This window comes from Capra hircus, chromosome 2 (genome assembly GCF_001704415.2).
Source record: "Capra hircus breed San Clemente chromosome 2, ASM170441v1, whole genome shotgun sequence".
Taxonomy (NCBI): domain Eukaryota; kingdom Metazoa; phylum Chordata; class Mammalia; order Artiodactyla; family Bovidae; genus Capra; species Capra hircus.
The window spans coordinates 92,723,639-92,746,633 of record NC_030809.1 but is presented as its reverse complement, the minus strand read 5'-3'; the positions used below and the strand labels follow the sequence as shown (position 1 = coordinate 92,746,633).

The following is a 22,995-nucleotide window of genomic DNA, read 5'->3' as shown; positions in this document are numbered from 1 at the left end:
TGTCCGCATTGGTAAACATACTATGGTCTTAGATTTGCTTTTCTCACCTGTGATACACCTGGCAGCACCATTATTTATGGATTTACTGAATAGTTTATATATTATCATGGATTCTCATACAACACTGCCCTAGCCAAAAAAACACAGTCCATAGAAGAGGTCAGATGATGTAATTAATTCTTATTTTGTTAATCTCTTTATCAGCTGCTAGGTTTTGTTTCTGCTTGCAGGATCTTGGTTCCCTGAGCAGGGATCAAACCTGGGCCCCAGGGTCTGAGTCCTAACCACTGGACTGCCAGGGAATTCCCATTAGCTAGTATTGGAATAATCTACTGAAGATTTAGTTATGGAGCCAATTAGGACACAAGATTTAAAGTTGGGGTCTCTCCAGATGTTGTATGTATTTTTATCCAACAATTGACTTTTGATGCTGTTTCTCCCATTCCTATATTACACAGGTCCAGGAACCAAGAGGCCTCTCACTATTACACCCAGTGATATCCTCACAAAGTTTTTGCCCTTTGTTCCCAACTCTGAACTCTGCTGTTCTTAAAGATTTAAGTACATAATGAAAGAGTTCAAAAGAAATTAGTTCAGAAGAGTTCAAACAGCCACATCATAGATTCTCTATGCCACCAGGTAATCATGCAAAACAAAAAAAGACTGCTAAGTTAGTTGGGGTGTTTTACCCTTGTGATACAGTTGCTACCACACGATGTGAGCAGAGGAGTATAGACAGAAAACTAAAGATACTCTGGGGTGTGTTGTACTACCATACATGGTAGCGAAGAATCAACAAGACATTAGACACGTCAGAAGTAAATTTGTTCACTCTTAGGGAAGAAACCTAATTTGCCAAGACAGTGGCCAAAGCAAAGATAAAAGAACAGCTACAAAGGAAGGTCTTGTGACCAGGATCTTAAGACAGTAACTTCTACCTATCTTCTTGATGTCATATACAATATGTATTTTAAGAAATTTCTCTTTCCTGTCATTTGGATTAAAAAGAGCGTATTTTGTAGAATGTCCAAAACCAGAAGAATGAACATACTCTGAAGTCCTGGCCTCAGATGTAGTAAATAGCTGCACTGTTAGGCACACTTTACTTTTAGAAAGTCAAGTATGAAAGGAATGGTATGTGTGGGGAAACGGAACAGTCAAGAATGAGCTGTAGTGAATGTTTATCTTTTGGGGCTGCTCATCCCAAATTACAGAAGCTAAATAGAGGAGGCACATGACCAAATCTTGGTCGGTTGGCAGTCTATCCAAAGAGTCTGAACCTTGAGCTGATCTTGCAAGGAACAAGAACAAATGACAAAAAGGATTCATTTTATTATCCTGATCATACTGTTCCTACCAACAAACAGTTCCTTTGCTTCCTCCTCGTTCACCTTTCAGTACTTTTTTGATTTCTGCCTACCAGTTCTGAGAGTCACTGGACATCCACTAAATTCCTTTTCCTTAAGTCAGTCAGATGGTATCTGTTGCTTACAACAAGTTCCTGATATAATCAAGGAAACAGGCAGAAATGGAAAAATAGACAAACATGGAAAATCTCTTTTAAGATCTGTTTTATTACTAGAAGTCTATCTTACCTTTTCAAAGAACCTACTTTTGCTACTGGTATTTTATGGACTGCATGTTGGTGCCCCCTGAATACCACCAAATTCACTGATTGAAACTAAAACTCAACAGGATGGTATTAGGAGGTGGGACCTTTGGGAGGTTAATTAGGTAGTGAGAGTGGAGCCCTCATTATGGGGTTAGAATCTTTCTAATGGAAGACAGCTAGCCTCTCTCCCACCAGTGAGGACACAGTAAGACAGCTATCTTCACTAGAACCCAATAATGTTGGCAGCCTATTCTTGGACTTCTAGCTTCCAAAACTGTGAATAAACCAAATTTCATTAACGGCAGGGTCACCACTGGGCATCAGGGACTATAGGAAATGTTATTAGCAGTATCCATGTCAGCCTTATTCTGTCTCACTGAATTTGGCTAAACCCTGGTTGCCAGCATCTCCTGGGATTGTATCTTCCCAGCTTAATTAACCTTAATTTCAACCTGAAAAATTCTGGGAAGAGACTAGCCTAATTTAAGTCATGTCTTTATTCCTATTGCAATCACTGTGGCCAGGGAAGATGAGAAACTAGGAGTGGCCTAGCTTTGGTTAGATACCTATCCTCAGTCAATCACTCTGCTAAGGAAGTAGGATAGTTTATATTTGCATCCTATGATAGACTGCAGAGAGGAGTTTCCCAAGAAAGAGGAGTCCCAGTCCAAAAGAAACAGAGCTCCAGAAGTAGCTTAAGAGATACATACTGAATATTTATATGTATCCATATTATATAGATATAGTATCTTACAGATACTTACATGTAAAGAGTCTACTAGATTTTCCTTAGTCATAAGACATAAAAATCAGGAAGTTTTCCAAATTTGAGGGTGCTGGGGAGTTCTTGGGGGTAGAGAGAAGAAAAACTGATTTTGTTACTTGTACATTCCTTTGCAATAGAAGAGCCCTTTGGAGCCAAGGTTGCTGGGGAAGGGAGAAGGAGAAGGGTTCGTGGGGTGGGGAAGAAGATAGGAAGCACTACTCTGCAAGGAATCATTAAGCCATGGGATGTGTGTATGTTTGTGTAATATGTGTGCCTTACAAAAAACACCCCCTTCTCCTATTAATCTAAACACTTTAGATAATTTAAATTAGAGAGAGCAGCATTTGGCATTTTCAATGAAAGGTTTTTGAATGGTAAAAGAAAAAAAAGGTTAAGACTTTTAGAAACATTATTAAATCATTTACTCAGTAACAACAATTAGCAGGTAACATGAACAAATGTATATATTCATTTCCCATTTGGCCTGAATAAGCAGTTTTGCTACACAATGCTATCCTAAGGCAGGTTTTCCTATGGCCAGGGAAAACAGTATTTTAAATAGTCCATCTTTCTAAAATTCAAGTGACTATTCCTAAGCAGGTATTTAGAAAGGAATTGGAACAATTAAGGCTTAATTAGAATGAGAACAAAAACAAAACAACACAATTACAAAAGAACATTTAAATAGGAAAATAAGGCAACTATACATAAAAAATTATACATGTACACACACTGTATCAAAATATTTTTCTATTTTGGTAACCAAATTTTGGAGACTAAAAACAAACTAATTCAAGCATTCCTAAATATAAAAATGTCAAGTCTATATTTATTAAAAAAAAGATAGTATCAGTTCTGTTGAAGTAACCATATATGCACCAAGATAAGTATTTGGCATTGTGAAAATGGAAAGAGGGAATAGCTTTAAATTTCCTCAATATTATCATTCCTTAAATAAACTTTTTTCAGTTACTTTTTTGTCAAAAATAAGTTTACTTAGTTTTAAATGTGAGGCCAATGTGCTTTTCTTAAAAGACAAAATACTTATTAAAAATGGAAGGTATTAGGTTTGCACCAGATAAAAAATAATGTTTACATTTGCCTAGATGCAACAATTTAAAAAGATACAAATTCAATATATAGTAGGAAAATATGTAAAAAAAACAAAAACAAAAACACCAAAGAACCATACCCCGTTAAAAAAATAAGTGCACCTTCTATTGATTATATATCGAAAACTAAATATTCTGATTTAAAAGTAGCTTCTATAAAATGTCAAAGTAGTAGGCATTGTTTGCTTTTCTAATATAATGAATAAATAAGAAATATTTCTATCTCAAAAGTACTATCAGTATTTCTTAGCAAAAATGTAGTATATACATAGAAAAGCAGGCTTTGATACAGGATGTTCTGCATCTAGGTTTCTGAGTTTGATTTGCATTAAATTGTTTTCTACAACTTATAAGGACAACACACACAGAAGTAAAAAGATGAGGTAAACATCTTACACTTTTAAGAACTACTTGAAACTTAATACTTATACATTCCCAATGCCTAGGCTCTAGAATGATGTTTAAAAAGTCCTCCATAATGATGATGATATGACTTGTATCTGAACGACATAATGAGCAGCAACTTTCTTGGTCTTCCGAATAGGCAGTGATATTCTTCTGTTATTACAAAGTAATCATGAGTAAGTTTTATCCAGTACTTTGCTTCAGTGCAGGTTTACATGAGGCACCAAGCTACAGTCAGAGCAGCTACAATGCCATTCAAAATTGCCATACTGTAGCCCATGTGGAAGGAATGTCCGGTCATTTTCCTAGGGGGAGAAAAAAACACATGAAAAAAGGAAAATGTAATTTGGTGTAACAAAGACACCATCAGTTTTTACTGAAAATGCTTACAACCTGGAAACACGTTTCCCAAACACTGTTTATATATTAATACACAAGTTAAAAAAGAATATTAGACAGCTACAGGTTAGTAAAGATGTAAGCTCTCTGTCAAAAACTGTGTTATCAAATATAATTTTTCAATCTCATTAACTGGAGTAAAATGCTGTTTGATCCCTGTAACTTCTTTACTGTGTTTCATAGTCACATGTGTGTACCATCACCTAATTCTAAAATATAAATCTTGTTACTACTATATTACAAGCATACTTTTTCATTTAAATTAGCATTGGTTTCCCCACTCTCTTCTTACTGCTAATTTAAAATACATATTTTTTCCAGTATTTGTCCTACTTGTACCATGTTTTCTTTAGATTACATGAAATTCTACTTTTTCTCTGAGCACTAAAAACAGCACTTGTCCATACGTAAATCATTAACAGATATGTCTATTATAAACATTACAGTTTTCAACTTAATAGGTTACTTAATTTAGGTGGCTTTCAGTGGGTTCCCAGGTGTCAGTAAAGACACTGTCTTATGATTACTATGAGGGCCAGCTAGCTCATGTGCACAGACTTTCCATGACATTTGTTCCCTTGATCATGGAGCAATTTTACTTATTTTACTACATTTTCTTAACATTCTTTACACTAACTCTATTGCAGTTAATATTCTTTGCTTATCCTAATAAGGATGAGACATGCTAAGAAGAACAGAAGGTAGTGTCCAATTGGTGTCAGAGGCAGAAAAGAATCTTCTCAGTGGAACAATCAAATCGAGGACATAGAGGGAGGTATACTAGTAGTAGTAAGAATATCAAGTTGTTAAGTATTAAACAATAAGGGCCCTGGACTGAGAGGGTTACCATGCCCCTAGTCCTCTTTAATCGTAGATCAAAGCCAGGCAAGTATTTAGATAAAAATTAACATCTGAAGAGCACCTTATTATAATGATTCCAGTCCAGTAAAATCTGGAGTAAAGACTAAAGAATTTACACTTTTTGAAGAACAGCCCCTTTGCATTCACCTGGGACTACAGAAGACTTGTATTCTGAGAGCCTCCTATTTTGGTCATGGGAGTTATTACTCTCTCCACTCAGTCCTTCTCATCTGGGACTAGTTTAAGATACTTCTCGTTTGCTCATAAGGGCTATTCTACTTAGCTGTATAACCTACTATTTGGTAAAATAAAACAGGTAACACTAAATATTTTGCCCCTTTAAGGAAAAGAAATTCCTCTCACAAAAACTGGTGAACAGAAATCTAATTGTAACTGTCAACATTATCATTCACTGTAAAAACAAAACAAAACCTATCACTGACCTAAGAATATTTAAATTCACACTAACAAAGTTAATCATGGAATAGAATTTCAGGACTTTATTGTTCTCTTTTACTAGTTTGAGACCCCACATTCCAATAAAAATAGAAAAATCTCTAAAGTACAGCTTATCAGACATTAGGAAATTATAATAACTACAATGCTGACATAATTGAATTTTACTGAGATGTACAAGCTCAAATGCTCAGTGGCTTTCACAAACCAGTAAAACAATGAATTTTAATAACATTGAAGAAATACTCCAGAGCTGTGGTTCTTATTCTCTCTACCACCTCAGACATACCATGCTCCCACTGCGAACACTGTAGCAGTTCATGAATGTACTGCCAGGCAAGGGACTTAAAATATTTGAGGAATTTCTAGTTTAAAACTGCTTTTTAAATTCACATGATTTTCCTCCCTGAAGAAGATATACAGAACCCTTGGCAGGTTTTCTCTTCTATGACCTACTTGTGACCTTTGAAGTTCTGTAAAAAACTGAAGGTACTTTAATTCCCCTTTGTCAAATACTCCATAAGATGTTATGGAAAAACCTGAACAAACTTTTGGCCAACCCAATATAATGAAAACTAACATGTGACTTCATTTAACATACGAATTCAAAAATTTAAGACCTGACTATTCATTTGACCATTTAAAAATAAATACAGAAACACACAGAGACCTCAATGACAAAACCAGGATCCTTCCTAAAGTAAATGTTAGAATTCCCAACTGTGGATTTTATTATGCTGAGAAACAGTTCTATTCCACCGCAATACATTTCTGAAATCAAAATGGAAATAAATGGGAAACATTGAATAAGACAAAATACTAGGAAAAAATATGGCTACAAAGCAAAGCTCATAATAATGCAACTCTTTCTATATCCTAAAAGATTAGTTATAAGAAGGTACTATCTTGTTTTGGTTCTAAAGAATTCCTAATAATAAAGAATCCTACAAAAAGGTACTCATGTGAATCCTATTAGTGGTTAAGAGTCTTTGAGAGACACTTTTGAGCGCCAGCTTTGCCACTTTCAGGGTATATGAAGCCAGAATTTGACCACTGAGCCTCAATTTCCCAAAATAGAAATAAAAAGAAAGTCTACTCTTACATAAAGTTATGAGAATCAGGTATCTGGCACATACCAAATAATCAATAAATGTTAGCCACTATCTACTATGGAAAAGAAAGCTTAGCTATAGATGAGATTTTGAAAAATTCTTTTGATCTTCTACTTCAATTCCTGCTTCTAAGTAAAACACCTAAATCTAGACCCAACCCAAATCAAAACAGAGGAACAAGAACATACAAGCACACTCAAGAGGTGGAGGGAAGAAAAGAGACTGAAGAACTACAGGTCTGTGTTTGTGTGTGCGTTTCTGCTTGGTATTACCCTCTTCCAAAAAGTTCATAATCACTTCTCCCTTTATAATTCACAAGGGAACTCAAGACTTCCACTATTTAGATCTAGATTTTGTAGTCTGGAAATGCACTTTCTAGCAATATAGTTATATTGATATCTAACAAACTTGTAAAGTGACTAAATCATGGAAGAACTATACCTTAATTATTTTCATTTATTCAGGAATGGAATACATTTCAAATTTAAGATTCAAATTAATTCAATGATTCTGGCAATTGGTGGGCTGCCGTCTATGGGGTTGCAGAGGGTCGGAGACGACTGAAGTGACTTAGCAGCAGCAGCAGTCTTACTTTTAAACTACAAATTAAAGCACTGAATAAGCCACTACCATAAGTCTCAAATAAATTACCTGTTTATTTCAGAGAGAGACCAAACAGATTGGCAGCTCTTTTTTCATGTTTTGTATTTACTGCTTTTCCTCTAATCATGGTCTGGTTGACTCCTAACTGAATCTCTGTACTACACACTGCTGTGCTTAGCCACTCAGTCGTGTCCAACTCTTTGTGGTCCCATGGACTGGGGCCTGCCAGGCTCCTCTGTCCATAGGGATTCTCTAAGTAAGAACAGTGGAGCGGGTTGCCATGCCTTCCTCTAAGGGACCTTTTCAATCCAGGGATCAAACCCAGGTCTCCCTCATTGCGGGTGGATTCTTTACTGTCTGAGCCAATACTACACAGTGGTCTTCACTTTCTTGAAGTCTTCATTCGTATACCATATTAATTCCTATATTTCCTTTCCCTCACATATATTCCACATTTCAAACACGCTTCTTATGACAGAACTCTTTCAATTTCATACAGTAACATCACTACCAACTGATTTTGCTCTGAGCAGAAAGCTCTCTGCTTGCCAGTAATACAACCAACTGGCTATTTGTCTGTGTGTCTGACTGGCTCAGCAGGAGACAGGATGACTAGTTGATACTAATCTATTCCTTCTTCACACATCTGAGCTGCCTTTTACTGCTCATTCTCTCCCTAGCCAAGACATCTCTAATGCCGAAAGAATTTTAAGCTGTGTGAGCCTGACTGGAGTAACCAGCAGTTACCTGGAATCAGAAATTCTTAACCCAAGCCCAAAATCTGAAAGAAAATAACCTCACCATATTTCAATCACTTGCAAAGCATTTCTCTTATGTTTCTTTCAGAAACACAAAATGATACAACAAATTACTTGCAAAAATTGCTGAGGAAGATGAAACTGTCAGTATTCCAATTAACTTTACCGGTGTTATTTAAGAAATAAGGGTTAGAATTTCAAAGAGAAAGCTTTCCTCCCTGAGGAAATGCTGTCTCTCATTAAGGAAAAAACAATATATATTACATTCACCGTTTATACTCTAAAGTTCCGTTTTCTGTTGTTGGAGAAAAGTCTTTATTTCTTCTTCACTTTTTAAGTTATTTTTTAAATTGGAGTAGAGTTGATTTACAATGTTGTGTTAGTTTCTGCAGTACATCAAAGTGAGTCAGTTATATATTTATACACATATATCCACTCTTTTAGATTCTATTCCTATAGGTCATTAAAGAGTATTGAAGAGTCTCCTGGGCTATACAATAGGTTCTTATAGTAGTGTGTGTATGTGCCAGGTGGTGCTAGTAGTAAAGAACCTGCCTGCTAATGCAGGACAGATAAGACAGCAGTTCAATCCCTGGGTTGGGAAGATTCCCTGGAGGAGGGCATGGCAACCCACTCCAGTATTCTTGCCTGGAGAATCCCATGGACAGAGGAGCCTGGAGGGCTACAGTCCATGGGGTTGCAAAGAGTCAGACGCAACTGAATCTACTTAGCATAGCAAGCACGTGCATGTCAGTCCCAATCTCCCAATTTATCCCTCCTGCCCCCTTACCCCCTTGGTAACTGTATTTGTTTCCTACATCTGTGACTCAATCTCTGTTTTGTAAATAGGTTCATTTGTACCGTGCTTATATTTCACATATAAGCGATATCATATGATATTTGTTTTTCTCCATCTGACTTACTTCACTTGGTATGATGGTGTCTAGGTCTATCCATGCCACTGCAAATGGCACTATTTCATTCTTTTTAATGGCTGAGTAATATATACTTACCCCCCCATCTTCTTTATCCATTCCTCTGTCAATGGACATTTAGTTTGCTTCCATGTCCTGATTACTTAAATAGTGCTACAATGACATGGTGGTGCATGGATCTTTTTGAATTATGGTTTTCTCTAGATTTATGTCCAGGAATGGGACTGCTGGATCATATGGTAGCTCTACTTTTAGTTTTTAAAGAAACCTCCATAGTGTTTTCCATAGTAGCTGCACCAATTTATATCCCTACCAACAGTGTAGAAGGGTTCCCTTTTCTCCACATGTTGATTTTTTGATTATGGCCATTCTAACTAGTATAAGGTGATACCTCACTGTAGTTTTGATTTGCATTTCTCTAGTAATTAGTGATGTTGAGCATCTTTTCAAATGCTTTTTGACCCGCTGTATGTGTTCTTTAGAAAAATGTCTACTTGGATTTTCTGTCTACTTTTTGATTGTTTTTTTTTTGGGGGGGGATACTCAGATATATAGACTGTTTATATATTTTGAGATTAATCCCTTTTTGGTTGCTTTGTTTGCAAATATTTTCTTCTATTCTGTGGGTTTTCTTTTCATTTCCTTTATGGTTTCCTTTGCTGTGCAAAAGCTTTTAATTAGGTCCCATTTGTTCATTACTCTTGGAAGTGGGTCAAAAAAGATCTTACTGCGATTTATGTCAGAGAGTGTTCTGCCTATGTTTTCCTCTAAGAGTTTTATAGTATCCAGTCTTCTATTTAGGTCTTTAATCCATTGAGTTTATTTTTGTATATGGTGGTATAGAATGTTCTAATTTCATTCTTTTATATGTATCTGTCCAGTTATCCCGGCACTATTTACTGAACGCACTGTTTTCCTCTACTGTATATTCTCGCCGCCTGTCATGGACTCAGTGACTCAAAGTGCATGGCTTTACCTCTGAGGTTTCTATCCTGCTCCACTAATCTGTATTTCTGTGTTCTGTGCCACTATCATTCTGTTTTGATTAAAGTTCTCTATTTTATAATTTTCTTCTCTTTCCATTAAACGTCACCAAAATTTATAGGATGAGTTCTTTATACCAGGCAATATACATGGGAGACAAGGATGTGTCTATTGACATAGTGTGCTAAGAGTTAAAGTTCTGCAGACGGCATTACTTAGAAGACAAAGCGCTGTTTGGTTTGTAGAAGGGGAGAGATTTTAATTTTAAAAGAACAGTCAGTACCTGAGCTAAAATTGACTATGATGAATTCAGCATTCTAAACAAATAACAATATGTGCAGGCGCAACACAGAGAGAATGCAGGAAATGGTTAATAGTTTATCATGGTGAGAGAGAAGGACTTGGAAAACTAACTCTCCTTCCATGGGGTGGAGGTGGAGGGGTTAAACTGGCTCTGATATTTATAAGACTACTTTAGCCTCCTTGAAAATCTAATTCCCATCTTTAAAGTAAGGTTAATAATTCCTCTCTTTAGTGCTCCTGTGAAGACTGAGATAATATTAACAAGTACTTGTTGCAGTGTCTTGAATGTACTGAGCACACAATCATTAACAGAATAAATGTCAACCATTATTTTTCGTGCTGGACTGGCTAGAGTTAATGAGAGAGAAGGAAGAACTGAAGGTGAGGGCAGATTTCCCACTTTACTGGCTGGATGAAACATCACTCACCATGATAGGGAACCGGAAATACAGGTTGATAACAAAGTGGGAAATATTAGATGTGTTAAACTGCAAATACCTATTGGACACTGAAGTAAAAACTCCTAGTAAGCAACAGGAAATACAAATGAATATTAAAAGGGAGGTTCTCAGGAGAGAGACTCAAGACAGGCTAGACAGACTCAGAAGTCTGTTTCTCAGAATAGTAGCTTAGGAAAAGGGATTCCACAAGTGCCAAGTAGGGATCAGAAAGCTGGAAAGAAAGAACAAAACAAAACAGAAGGGAGCAGTGTCAGAGAAATTACGAAAGAACATCATTTTGAAAAGGAATATTTAACTTTCAAATAATGGATTGAAAGTGATTTTAAATTTTGTAATTAAGAGTTCTGCGGTCAATTTAAGGAGAAAAAATTTTATTCTAGGAGTGACTGCACAACATATGTGGTAGCAACTATAGTTCACTGTGAAGCGGGAACTATCTCTTCTCTAGTCTTACAAGATACTTAACTATGGAGAGATTTAGGCATGAAGATTTTTCCTCTAACACAGGAGAAACTTAAATGTTTAAAAAATATCCTAAAAAGAACACTGGGTATAAAGGAAAGGCTGCAGTGAGATGGGGCAATATACACAGCACAGGAAGTAGAATTAAGTTTGGGCAGGGAGAACCCTTTATCCTCTGAGACACAAAGAAAAATGGTATGATCGAAGTGGATGTAAATTAAGTTTGTAATTGATTTCATGAAAGAGGGAGGAAGAAGCAAGAAGTTCCCTCATGATGTCATGAAACTGGAGGTGAGGTCCACTGAAGCCTAAAATGCAAAGTGAATATGTGGAATAGACACAGAAAAAAAAAAAACGGGACAGGGATGTAGGATGATGCGCTGCTGATCACTTCAGCTGTGTCTGACTCTGTGCAGCCCTATGGACTGTAGCCCGCCAGGCTCCTCTGTCCATGGGATTCTCCAGGCATGGACGGATAGTGCTAGCTAGTAAGATTCTAGTTCAGAATATGAAGGTTGTGAACTTTAGTTACTCAGATCTTAGTTTGGATGATTCACCTCTTAGTCTCTTCATCCTTTCTATATGGAATACCACCGCACCTGATCCATTTTAGAATGGATTTGAGGTCTTCTGCTGTTGCAACGTTTTGCTAGCTTTGCTGCAGGCTCTCTCCTACCTGACCTTCCTTTTTTTTTTTTTTTAATTTTACTTTGTTTTACTTTACAATACCTCTATAACTTTACAATTTTTCAGGGCAGGCACTTCATCCTTCCTTCTCTGCACAGGCCTGGTAAAAGGAAGCTAGTTTTACTTATAGTTCCTAACAACTGTGACCAAGTTTTGATGTATTTCATTTGGCTTCCCCTTTTAAAGTTTCTATTATAATTATTTTTCTTGCCAATAATTTATTTCTCCTAGTCGATTTCTTAATCCTGAAAAACACTTACCGTACTTGGGAAAAAAGTAACTTGTAGACTCACAATCTAAAAGAAGTGAGTAAAGTTACTGCAACGGGTTTTTATAACTGTCTTGGGTTGTTGTGTGTGTGCTTGCTCAGTCATGTCCAAATCTTCACGACCCCATGGACTGTATTTTGTCAGGCTCCTCTGTCTATAGGATTTTCCAGGCAGGAATATTGCAGTGGGATGTCATTTCCTTCTCCAATAACTGTCTTCAGTTCAGTTCAGTCACTCAGTCGTGTCCGACTCCCTGCGACCCCATGAATCGCGGCACGCCAGGCCTCCCTGTTCATCACCATCTCCCAGAGTTCACTCAGACTCACGTCCATCGAGTCAGTGATGCCATCCAGCCATCTCATCCTCTGTCGTCCCCTTCTCCTCCTGCCCCCAATCCCTCCCAGCATCAGAGTCTTTTCCAATGAGTCAACTCTTCACATGAGGTGGCCAAAGTACTGGAGCTTCAGCTTTAGCATCATTCCTTCCAAAGAAATCCCAGGGCTGATCTCCTTCAGAATGGACTGGATGGATCTCCTTGCAGTCCAAGGGACGCTCAAGAGTCTTCTCCAACACCACAGTTCAAAAGCATCAATTCTTCAGCGCTCAGCCTTCTTCACAGTCCAACTCTCACATCCACACATGACCACAGGAAAAACCATAGCCTTGACTAGACGGACCTTAGTCGGCAAAGTAATGTCTCTGCTTTTGAATATACTATCTAAGTTTGTCATAACTTTTCTTCCAAGGAGTAAGCGTCTTACTTTGTTATAATTTTAAACATCCTCAAGCTGTAAGCTTTCTTGTTTGTTCAAATGGCCTTTAGAGGACCCTTTATCACTACTTTATCATCATTTATTCACTAAAACTTAGATGTTCAGTAAAAGTTAATACATTTACCATTTAAGTGTGAAGGAATTATTATGGGCTTCCCTTGCAGCTCAGTTGGGAAAGAATCCACCTGCAATACAGGAGACCTGGGTTAGATCCCTGGGTTGGGAAGACCTCCTGAAGAAGGGAAAGGCTACTCACTCCAGTATTCCATCCATGGGGAAGTAATTATTATAAATTAATGTAAAATGGGACTTTAAAAAAAGTGTGTCATATCCTGACAACTATAAAACTGAGCTGAACAGACAAGTCCACTTGATCTTATAAACATATATGTGTGTGTATACACATATATTTCTCAGATTTTTAGAAACTTTATAAGCAATGTCTAATTTCAGAGTGGTCCTCTAAGGAAGGCTTAGCAAACTAGGACACACCTGTCCTGCCACCTGTTTCTTTTTATTGGAACATAGTCTCAGTCATTCCTTTATGTGCTGTCTTTGGGTGCTTTGGTGCTACAGTGGCAGAGCTGAAGAGTTGTGAAAGTTGTGAAGAGTTTGATGGCCCACAAAGCCAAAATACTACTTGGTACCATACAGAAAAAGTCTGCCAACTTTTGTCCTAAAGCCTTCCTATTCAAAGTATAATCCACAGATTAGCAGTATACTAGCCTTGCTTGGGAATTCCTTAGAAATTCAGAATTTCAGAATGTACCCTGACATACTGAATCAAAATTTCTCTTCAGCCAGAACCTCTAGTGACTCTAAAAACCTCAAAGTAAATACTATTACTGTTTGGAAATATATAAATTAGCAAAGACACTTCCTAGAAGATTATCACTTCAGAAATCTATCCCACTTCAAAAATCTATCCCAATTGCTTTCCACTTGAAAGCTTCAAAGTTACTCAGTTTTAAACAAAAAAATAAGTTGAACAATGATAAAACGTATTTGTTTCACTTTATCATTATGTTCCTAAAACAGATTTTGACTTCTTTAGAATGTTATAACACAGATAACTCAAATAAGAAATCAAGTAAGAAACTATGCAGAAGTTAAAAAAAAAAATTCTCCCATTTGTCCCTCTCTTGTTTTGGTGTATATTTACATTGCTAAGACAGTGGCTACACATTGGATGCATTGTACAACTGTACATGTATATATACATTTGTATTTCTTTTGCCTTAAAAAAAATACATTTCAAAGTAATCTGTCAGGAGAAAATACAGCAAAATATTTTTAGAATGAAGTGCCAGAGAATAAGACTAAAACTATCATATTAGCTAGTTTAACAGATTATAAGTCTAACCCCTCAAGAAAATCAGAGATACCAAGGGAATATTTCATGCAAAGATGGGCTCAATAAAGGACAGAAATGGTAGGGACCTAATAGAAGCAGAAGATATTAAGAAGGGGTGGCAAGAATACACAGAATAACTGTACAAAAAAGATCATGACCACGATAATCACGATGGTGTGATCACACACCTAGAGCCAGACATCCTGGAATGTGAAGTCAAGTGGGCCTTAGGAAGCATCACTACGAACAAAGCCAACGGAGGTGATGGAATTCCAGTAAGCTATTTCAAATCCTAAAAGATGATGCTGTGAAAGTGCTGCACTCAATATGCCAGCAAATTTGGAAAACTCAGCAGTGGCCACAGGACTGGAAAAGGTCAGTTTTCATTCCAATCCAAAGAAGGTGAAGGTGAAGGTGAAGTTGCTCAGTCGTGTCCCACTCTCTGCGATCCCGTGGACTGTAGCCTACCAGGCTTCTCGGTCCACGGGATTCTCCAGGCAAGAGTACTGGAGTCATTTACCATTTCTTTCTCCAGGGGATCTTCTCGACCCAGGAGGGATCGAACCCAAGTCTCCCGCATTGGAGGCAGACGCTTTAACCTCTGAGCCACTAGGGAAGCCTAATCCAAAGAAAGGCAATGCCAAAGAAAGCTCAAACTACCGCCCAATTGCACTCATCTCACATGCTAGTAAAGTCATGCTCAAAATTCTCCAAGCCAGGCTTCAACAGTACGTGAACCATGAACTTCCAGATGTTCATGCTGGATTTAGAAAAGGCAGAGGAACCAGAGATCAAATTGCCAACATCCGTTGGATCATCAAAAAAGCAAGAGAGTTCCGGAAGAACATTTACTTCTGCTTTATTGACTATGCCAAAGTCTTTGACTGTGTATATCACAACAAACTGTGGAAAATTCTGAAAGACATGGGAATACCAGACCACCTGACCTGCCTCTTAAGAAATCTGTATGCGGGTCAAGAAGCAACAGTTAGAACTGGACATGGAACAACAGACTGGTTCCAAATAGGAAAAGGAGTAAGTCAAAGCTGTATATTGTCACCCTGCTTATTTAACTTATATGCAGAGTACATCATGAGAAATCCTGGGCTGGATGAAGCACAAGCTGGAATCAAGATTGCTGGGAGAAATATCAAAAACCTCAGATATACAGATGATACCACCCTTATAGCAGAAAGTGAAGAACTGAAGAGCCTCTTGATGAAAGTGGAGAGTCCAAAAGCTGGCTTAAAGCTCAACATTCAGAAAATTAAGACCATGGCATCCAGTCCCATCACTTCATGACAAATAGATGGGGAAACAGTGTCAGACTTTATTTGGGGGGGGGGGGTGCTCCAAAATCACTGCAGATGGTGACTGCAGCCATGAAATTAAAAGACGCTTACTCCTTGGAAGTAAAGTTATGACCAACCTAGACAGCATATTAAAAAGCAGAGGCATTACTTTGCCAACAAAGGTCCGTCTAGTCAAGGCTATGGTTTTTCCAGTAGTCATGTATGGATGTGAGAGATGGACTATAAAGAAAGCTGAGAGCCAAAGAATTGATGCTTTTGAACTGCAGTGTTGGAGAAGACTCTTGAGAGTCCTTTTGACTGCAAGGAGATCCAACCAGTCCATCCTAAAGGAGATCAGTCCTGAATGTTCATTGGAAAGACTGATGTTGCAGATGAAACTCCAATACTTTGGCCATCTCATGCAAAGAGCTAACTCATTTGAAAAGACCCTGATGGTGGGAAAGACTGAAGACAAGAGGAGAAGGTGATGATAGAGGATGAGATGGTTGAATGGCATCACTGACTTAATGGACACGAGTCTGGATAAACTGTGGGAGTTGGTGATGACAAGGAGGCCTGGCGTGCTGCAGTCCATGGGGTGGCAGAGTTGGACACAACTGACCAACTGAACTGAAGTGAACTGAAGGTGTAGTTATATTTGGGTCGAATGATGTATTTCCAGTGCATATACCACACCATATACACACATATGCATGTCTAGAGTCATATGGTTTTAGTAATCAAGGTTACAGAAATAATTATTTTAAAATATGTGCTACGTGATTATACTTGTATCAAAACAGGAATATTTACATATATATAGTTTTTTTTAATTCTGAAGTATAATCTGCAGTCTGTTCACATTGGTTAATTCAGTATTATTCAAAATAAGATTTTGCAGCAGTTAACTAAGTTATACAATTCTGTGCTACATGTATTAATTCTATAATCATAAAAAAATCAATAAAGAGAAATTTTAAATCAGTCACTGTCCTAGCAGATAAATTTCTCAATTACTACTTGAAATATAAATGTTATTAAAATATAAAGCATTAGAAATACGACTGTGCACTGACTTCAAGGTTTCACGATAATCCTAAGGATCATCTCGAAAAGCATTTACTTAAAAGATGTGGGGGGGGATATATATGTATATATATATATATATATATATTTATATATATATATATATATATACACGTAATGTTGAGCTATACTGCATCATTCTTAAAAATATATGGGCTTCTGAGGTGGTGCTAGTGATAAAGAACCTGTCTGCCAGTACAGGGAATGTAAGAGGTATGTTCGATCCCTGGGTCGGAAAGATCCCCTGAAAAGAGGGTATGGCAACCCACTCCAGTATTCTAGCCTGGAGACTCCCATGGACAGAGAAGCCATTTTGAGCATTTACTCCATTGTGTCATTAGCCTGGTAATTAGGCTAATGATGTGCATTAGGAGTAAGTATTAGTTATAAAGTAGCTACCATTTTAATGAAGCAAGTTGGTTTACCAATCTACACATTGGTAGACTATGTTATAATACAATTCAAAATTTCAACTTTAAGCAGCTCCTCATTTTTTAAGAAAGGATTTTCTTTTTCCTTAGTTTCCCAGCTATACTGCCAACTTCTCTAGTCCTTATGATGTCTTTAATCACGTCTGGATCTCCATTCTATAATAATCTATGCCTCATCTAGAATTTTACCAACTAGAAATTTTAATTGAATCACAACCTATGTTTTGCTGGTGTGATATTAACTAACATAATAACATACAAGCACTGAAAGATCCTAACAATGAGCTGAGTTCTTTAACATGGAATTAAAATGTATGCATTTATTTCTCATTGTATTACAGTTTCCTGAAAATTAAAGAGAAATAAAAGGTATATCTGGTTGGATGAAACTGCATACTAACTTACAGTCTAGTTTACTTATATATAGCAATCTGTTGTTACTGTTTAACTGTTAAGTCCTGTCCCATGCTTTGGCGACCCCACAAATTGCAGCCCACGTGGTTCCTCTGTTCATGGGATTTCCCAGGCAAGAATACTGGAGTGAGGTGCCAGGTTGCCATTTCCTTCTCCAGGGATCTTCTCGACCTAGGGATTGAACCTGCGTCTTCTACATTATTAGCAGATTCTTTATCAATGAGCCAACAGGAAAGCCATATAGCAGTTTACTTGGTTGCAAACTGAACTAAACATGTTAACTTTATTCATCAGTGGATCGAGGTAGAAAAATGGCTAAGGACATCTATCTGTCCTGGATACTGTCCTTAGTTAGACAAAGTCCTTATTTGCTAGAAAGTTAGGCCAAACAGTATAAAAAAAAAAAAGGGATTCCCAAGACCTTAGATTTCATAAGTCAGTTTAAAAATAACACCATGTTTTGTTGACAAACTTGTTTTGCCAAGAACAAGGTTTAAAAACCACTACCATGTACTATTAGCATTATTTAATACAAGAAAGAGCATATTACTATCAAAAAAACAGAAAGGGGAAAAAATTTAAAGGATAAAAATCTAGAGATAAATAACAATTACTCAAGAAAAGATAATTTGTAACCAGTGGTAGGCCACAGTCAGACATCCATCTTGAATTAAGGAAAAGAAAAGCTCTGGGACTATATCAGATTTATCATCTGATGTATCTGTTGCTTTACGTGGTAAATGTATTTATTGCCTATGAGTGTAGATATCACTGCTTTCAATCCCATTTTGGAGAGGAGGAAATTAAGGTTCAGAGATACCAACTGACTTGCTCAAAAGTTCTTCTGAGTAGTATATGGTATAGCCTGCATTTGGAAGTTGCTCCTGACTTATAAGCTCTTTATAACATACCAAGCTGACTCATAATTTATGTAGATTGTTGAACACATATAAAGGGTTTGAAGTATAATATTACCAAGTGCTATCTCTTAGGTATTTCTTATCCATGCTATTCTGTGCATATGGACACCCGTGTCTATTCAGCAACCCATACATAACACATTGTAAATCTGTGTAAGCAAAAGCCATAGCAAATAGGTGCAAAGCAAACAGCAGCTATATTACTTTATGAAAGCAACAAAGAAACCAAGAATATTTAATATGATTTCTTACAGGATTTTGTTACATCTATTTAAGTCTCCATTCAGAATTTTAATGGAATATATAAGACATGCATATATTTTAACCCTTCAAGAAGCCTCTGTGCAGTGCCATCAATATATTCATTAATAGTGACAGCTTTACAACTGATGGCTCCAAACAGTTCCTAGAATGAAGATAATGAATAACAAAAAGATAAATAATGAAACTTCATGATACTCAAATAGCAAGGCCAAGCTCTTGATCTGTCTCTTTTGTCAGTAGCTTCTCTCCAACTGCAATTAGCCATCTGACATCTGTTTCATTAGCCCATGGCAATAAAGAATATCTGATCTCACAAAGCGGCAACTCTCCAAAGTCTGTATAAAAGAGTCACACCATCAATTTATTGTGTTCAATGTTAAATCTTGTGTGCTTGGAAAAGAAACTTCCAATTTAAATACTAAATCACCTACTTGTCTTGATCTTTAAGACTTATATTACTGATCAAGAACTCATAACCTTATTTCTATTATGATTTTACTATTTTGTTTGTACTATATCTTAACCTGTAAGAAAAATAATGGCCCCAGTATTAAGAACAAGAACTTAGAGAAAACCCTTTCACATACAAATGTAGTAGAGATTTAAATATTTCAGCATCTGAATATATCCAGAACATTACACAGGAAATAACATGTGAGATATGTGAATTTTCATTCTGTAAAAGTTACCAAAAACAGTTTACCAAAAAGCAATTCAAATGAAAATCAATTGTTCACTTTTCTTTCTTACTTCTAATTTAATCTGCAAATACCAAATACCATTGCAACACAATTAAAAAAAAAAGGCTGTTCAGAAATGTTTAAATTGAATTAAAAGTATGTGTTTGTTGAAACTGAGTGTCCTAATAGTCACAAATATCATTTGTGATTGGAAGAAGCAGAAAGGTGGATAACTCAGTGATCCAGACAAAAAAACCAATAGCACCAGGAAGACAGTAGTTTGTATATTCAGTATAGACTGCCAATCAAATTCTATATATTTTAACATTTTAGGAAATGCACAGATGTGACCATTTGAGAGGCATCTACATTACAAATGAAACAAAAGGGAGGGGGAAGGGAACAACCTTTAAAACAATGATATGGCCATAGGACAAGACAAAAACTAGTTAGAACCAACTAGGTCCAAGATGGTAGAAGATTGAACCACATCATATACTCCTTGTAATACCTTAGTATCTAAATGATGCCCCCACCAGCCCCATGACAGTTCTGAGGCTAACATAAAAGGTCAAGAAGTAGGTGGTGGCCTAATCTTGAAGTTGCTGCACCTTCCCCAAATTAATTGGGATAATCCTCCCACTCATTAGCCTATGAAATTACTCAGCCCATAAAAAATAACCACACCGTATTTCGAGGCTCTCTCACCTTCTGAGACAGCCCATACTCTGTGGAGTGGTGCTGTTGTTCAGTAACTAAGTCATGTCTGACTCCTTGCAACTTTATGGACTGTAGCAGACCAGGCCCCCCCGTTCTTCACTATCTCTCGGAGTTCGCTCAGATTTACTTCCATTGAGTCAGTGATGCTCTTTAAGCATCTCATCTTCTGCTGCCCCCTTCTTTTGCTTCCCTCATAGCTTAGTTGGTAAAGAATCCACCTGCAATGCAGGAGACCCCGGTTCAATTCCTGGGTTGGGAAGATCTGCTGGAGAAGGGATAAGCTACCCACTCCAGTATTCCTGGGCTTCCCTTGTGGCTCAGCCGGTAAAGAAATCTGCCTGCAATGCAGGAGACATGGGTTCCATCCCTGAGTTGGGAAGATCCCCTGGAGAAGGGAAAGGCCACCCACTCCAGTATTCTGGCCTGGAAAATTCCATGGACAGTCACAAAGAGTCGGACATGACTGAGAGACTTTCACTTACTTACTCTTGTTTTCAGTATTTTCTAGCATCAGCGTCTTTTCTAATGAACTGGCTGTTCACATCAGGTGTCCAAAGTATTAGAGCTTCAGCATCAGTCCTTCCAATGAATATTACAGGGTTGATTTCCTTTAGGATAGACTGGGTTGAATTCCTTGCAGTCCAAGGGACTCTCAAGAGTCTTCTCCAGCACCACAATTCAGAAGCATCAATTCTTTGGTGCTCAGCCTTCTTTACGGTCTAATTCTCACATCCATACGTGACTACTGAGAAAACCATAGCTTTGACAGTACATACCTTTGTCAACAAAGATATGTCTCTGCTTTTTAACATACTGTCTTAGGTTCGTCATAGCTTTCCTGCCAAGGTTTAAGCATCTTCTAATTTCGTGGCTGTACTAGCTGTCTACAAGTCTGTGAAGTGTGTTTTTCTCTAAGTAAGTCTAGTTTTTAACCCATTACTTTGTCTCCAAATTTTTTCATGATGAAGCAAGAACCTTAAATTCACTGGCAACACAAACACTGCCTTTGACTTGAGTTATAACAAAAATATAATATTTTGCTTATTTCTGATAATTAAAAATGGCTACTTGAGTAATAATTTTCACTCAAATTTTGGGCTTAGGTCTCCTTTAAAAGCTATCTAAGAAAACTTACAGTGATGTCTATTTTTTGTTTTAACAAATATTCCCATATCCTTAGAAACTTTAAATATAAGCATTAGTTTTTCCTCCTCGGAAATAAGTCTCTGGATATTTCCAGAACAAAATAATATTGTTACCTCTATAATGCTAACATCTTGGCTTGAATGTTACAGGAGTAATGCTGTTAAATTTGAACTCTGACCTAAATAAGATCAAAGATCATGCTAGCAGTTAAGACTTCTGTCTAGCAACTGAAATTAAAGAATACCTTTACTTCTTAAAGAATACTGGCCCTTAAAAAAAAAATACTGGCCCTTAACCTCTGACTCTATGTAAAAGTCCTATAAGGTAGACAAACTTAATGACTTATTTAAATATATTTTTCATCACTTTTATGGAATATTTTGACTCAATTAAAAAACTAATGAGCTATCTACATTGTGTTTTTGCTAGACCCATCACATACATTATCGTTTCCCAACTAAATTTATTTCTAGATTATAAACTAACATTTTTACCCTAGACAGGACCTATGATAATCATTGAGTTATCTAACAGGCTGATAACTATAAAACTGCAGCCACATCACTGGAAACAATGGGAGACTTTATTTTCTTGGTCTCCAAAATCAAAATCATTGCAGATGGTGACTGCAGCCTTGAATTAAAATACACTTGCTCCTTGGAAGAAAAGCTATGACAAACCTAGACAGCACATTAAAAAGCAGAGACATTACTTTGCCAACAAAGGTCCCTCTAGTCAAAGCTATGGTTTTTCTAGTAGTCACATATGGATGTTGACAGCTGTACAATAAAGAAAGCTGAGTGATGAAAGAATTGATGCTTTTGAACTGTGGTGTTGGAGAAGACTCTTGAGAGTCCCTTGGACTGCAAGGAGATCCAACCAGTCGATCCTAAAGGAAATCAGTCCTGATATTCATTGGAAGGGCTAATGCTAAATCTGAAGCTCCAGTACTTTGGCCACCTGAGCAAAGAACTGACTAATGATGCTGGGAAAGACTGAAGCCAGGAGAAGGGAATGACAGAGGACGAGCTGGCTGGATGGCATTACTGACTCAGTGGACATGGGTTTGAGCAAGCTCCAATAGTTGTTGATGGGCAGGGAAACCTGGTGTGCTGCAATCTATGGGGTCGCAAAGAGTTGGACACTACTGAGGGACTGAACTGAACTGAGATGGCATTTGTGCACAGGTAATATGAGAGAAATCATTCTGAAGGGGAACACTCTGGTCCCTGAGAGAAAACAGTGAAGGAGAGAACAGAGTAAGACTTTATTAATAAGAACAGACTTTAACTGGATTTGGCAATATTGCATGGGCAAAAGTGCCACAGAGCAGACTCACAGCAAGTGCCTTTAATTGTCAATAAAATGACACTGCTTTAATCAGTGAAATTCTCCCTGTTGATTCGAGATGGGCAAACAAAAACAATAAACACAGTTAGGTGTCAGCTATGCCACATGCAAATTATTTGACTTTGTGCAAGGCACTAATATTCCTTGGGACTCATGTCTTTATCTGTTAAAAAAAAAGGAGGACCTAGACTAACGATAACCCCTATGAGTGACTCAGAGGAGACTAAGTTCTCCAAAACCTTTAATATGAAGGTCTAAGACATCCACAGTGATCCCAGAATATTTGTTAAAAAGTTGTACTTTTTACAATGCAGCATACCTTCTAACCCAGTAAGTTTGCAAAGTCAGCTTGACAACCATCTTTCTTAAAAATATGCTTC

The 22,995-nt window shown here is 37.2% G+C and overlaps 1 protein-coding gene across 2 annotated transcripts in view; it reads right to left on the bottom strand.

Annotated features, from left to right (window-relative positions):
- The window catches only part of ARL6IP6 (ADP ribosylation factor like GTPase 6 interacting protein 6), a 37,784-nt gene continuing 17,570 nt past the window's right edge, over window positions 2,782–22,995 (bottom strand). Inside the window, exons 4-5 of one of the 2 annotated variants that reach the window (XM_018063157.1) lie at window positions 13,083–13,143; window positions 4,090–4,200 (exon numbers count right to left, since the gene is read on the bottom strand). In XM_018063157.1, coding sequence (XP_017918646.1) covers window positions 13,104–13,143 — 40 coding nt within the window. In that variant the 3' untranslated portion in view covers window positions 4,090–4,200; window positions 13,083–13,103. Of the gene's footprint in view, window positions 4,201–13,082; window positions 13,144–22,995 lie in introns of both variants that reach the window. The other variant, XM_018063156.1, reaches the window with a different exon arrangement.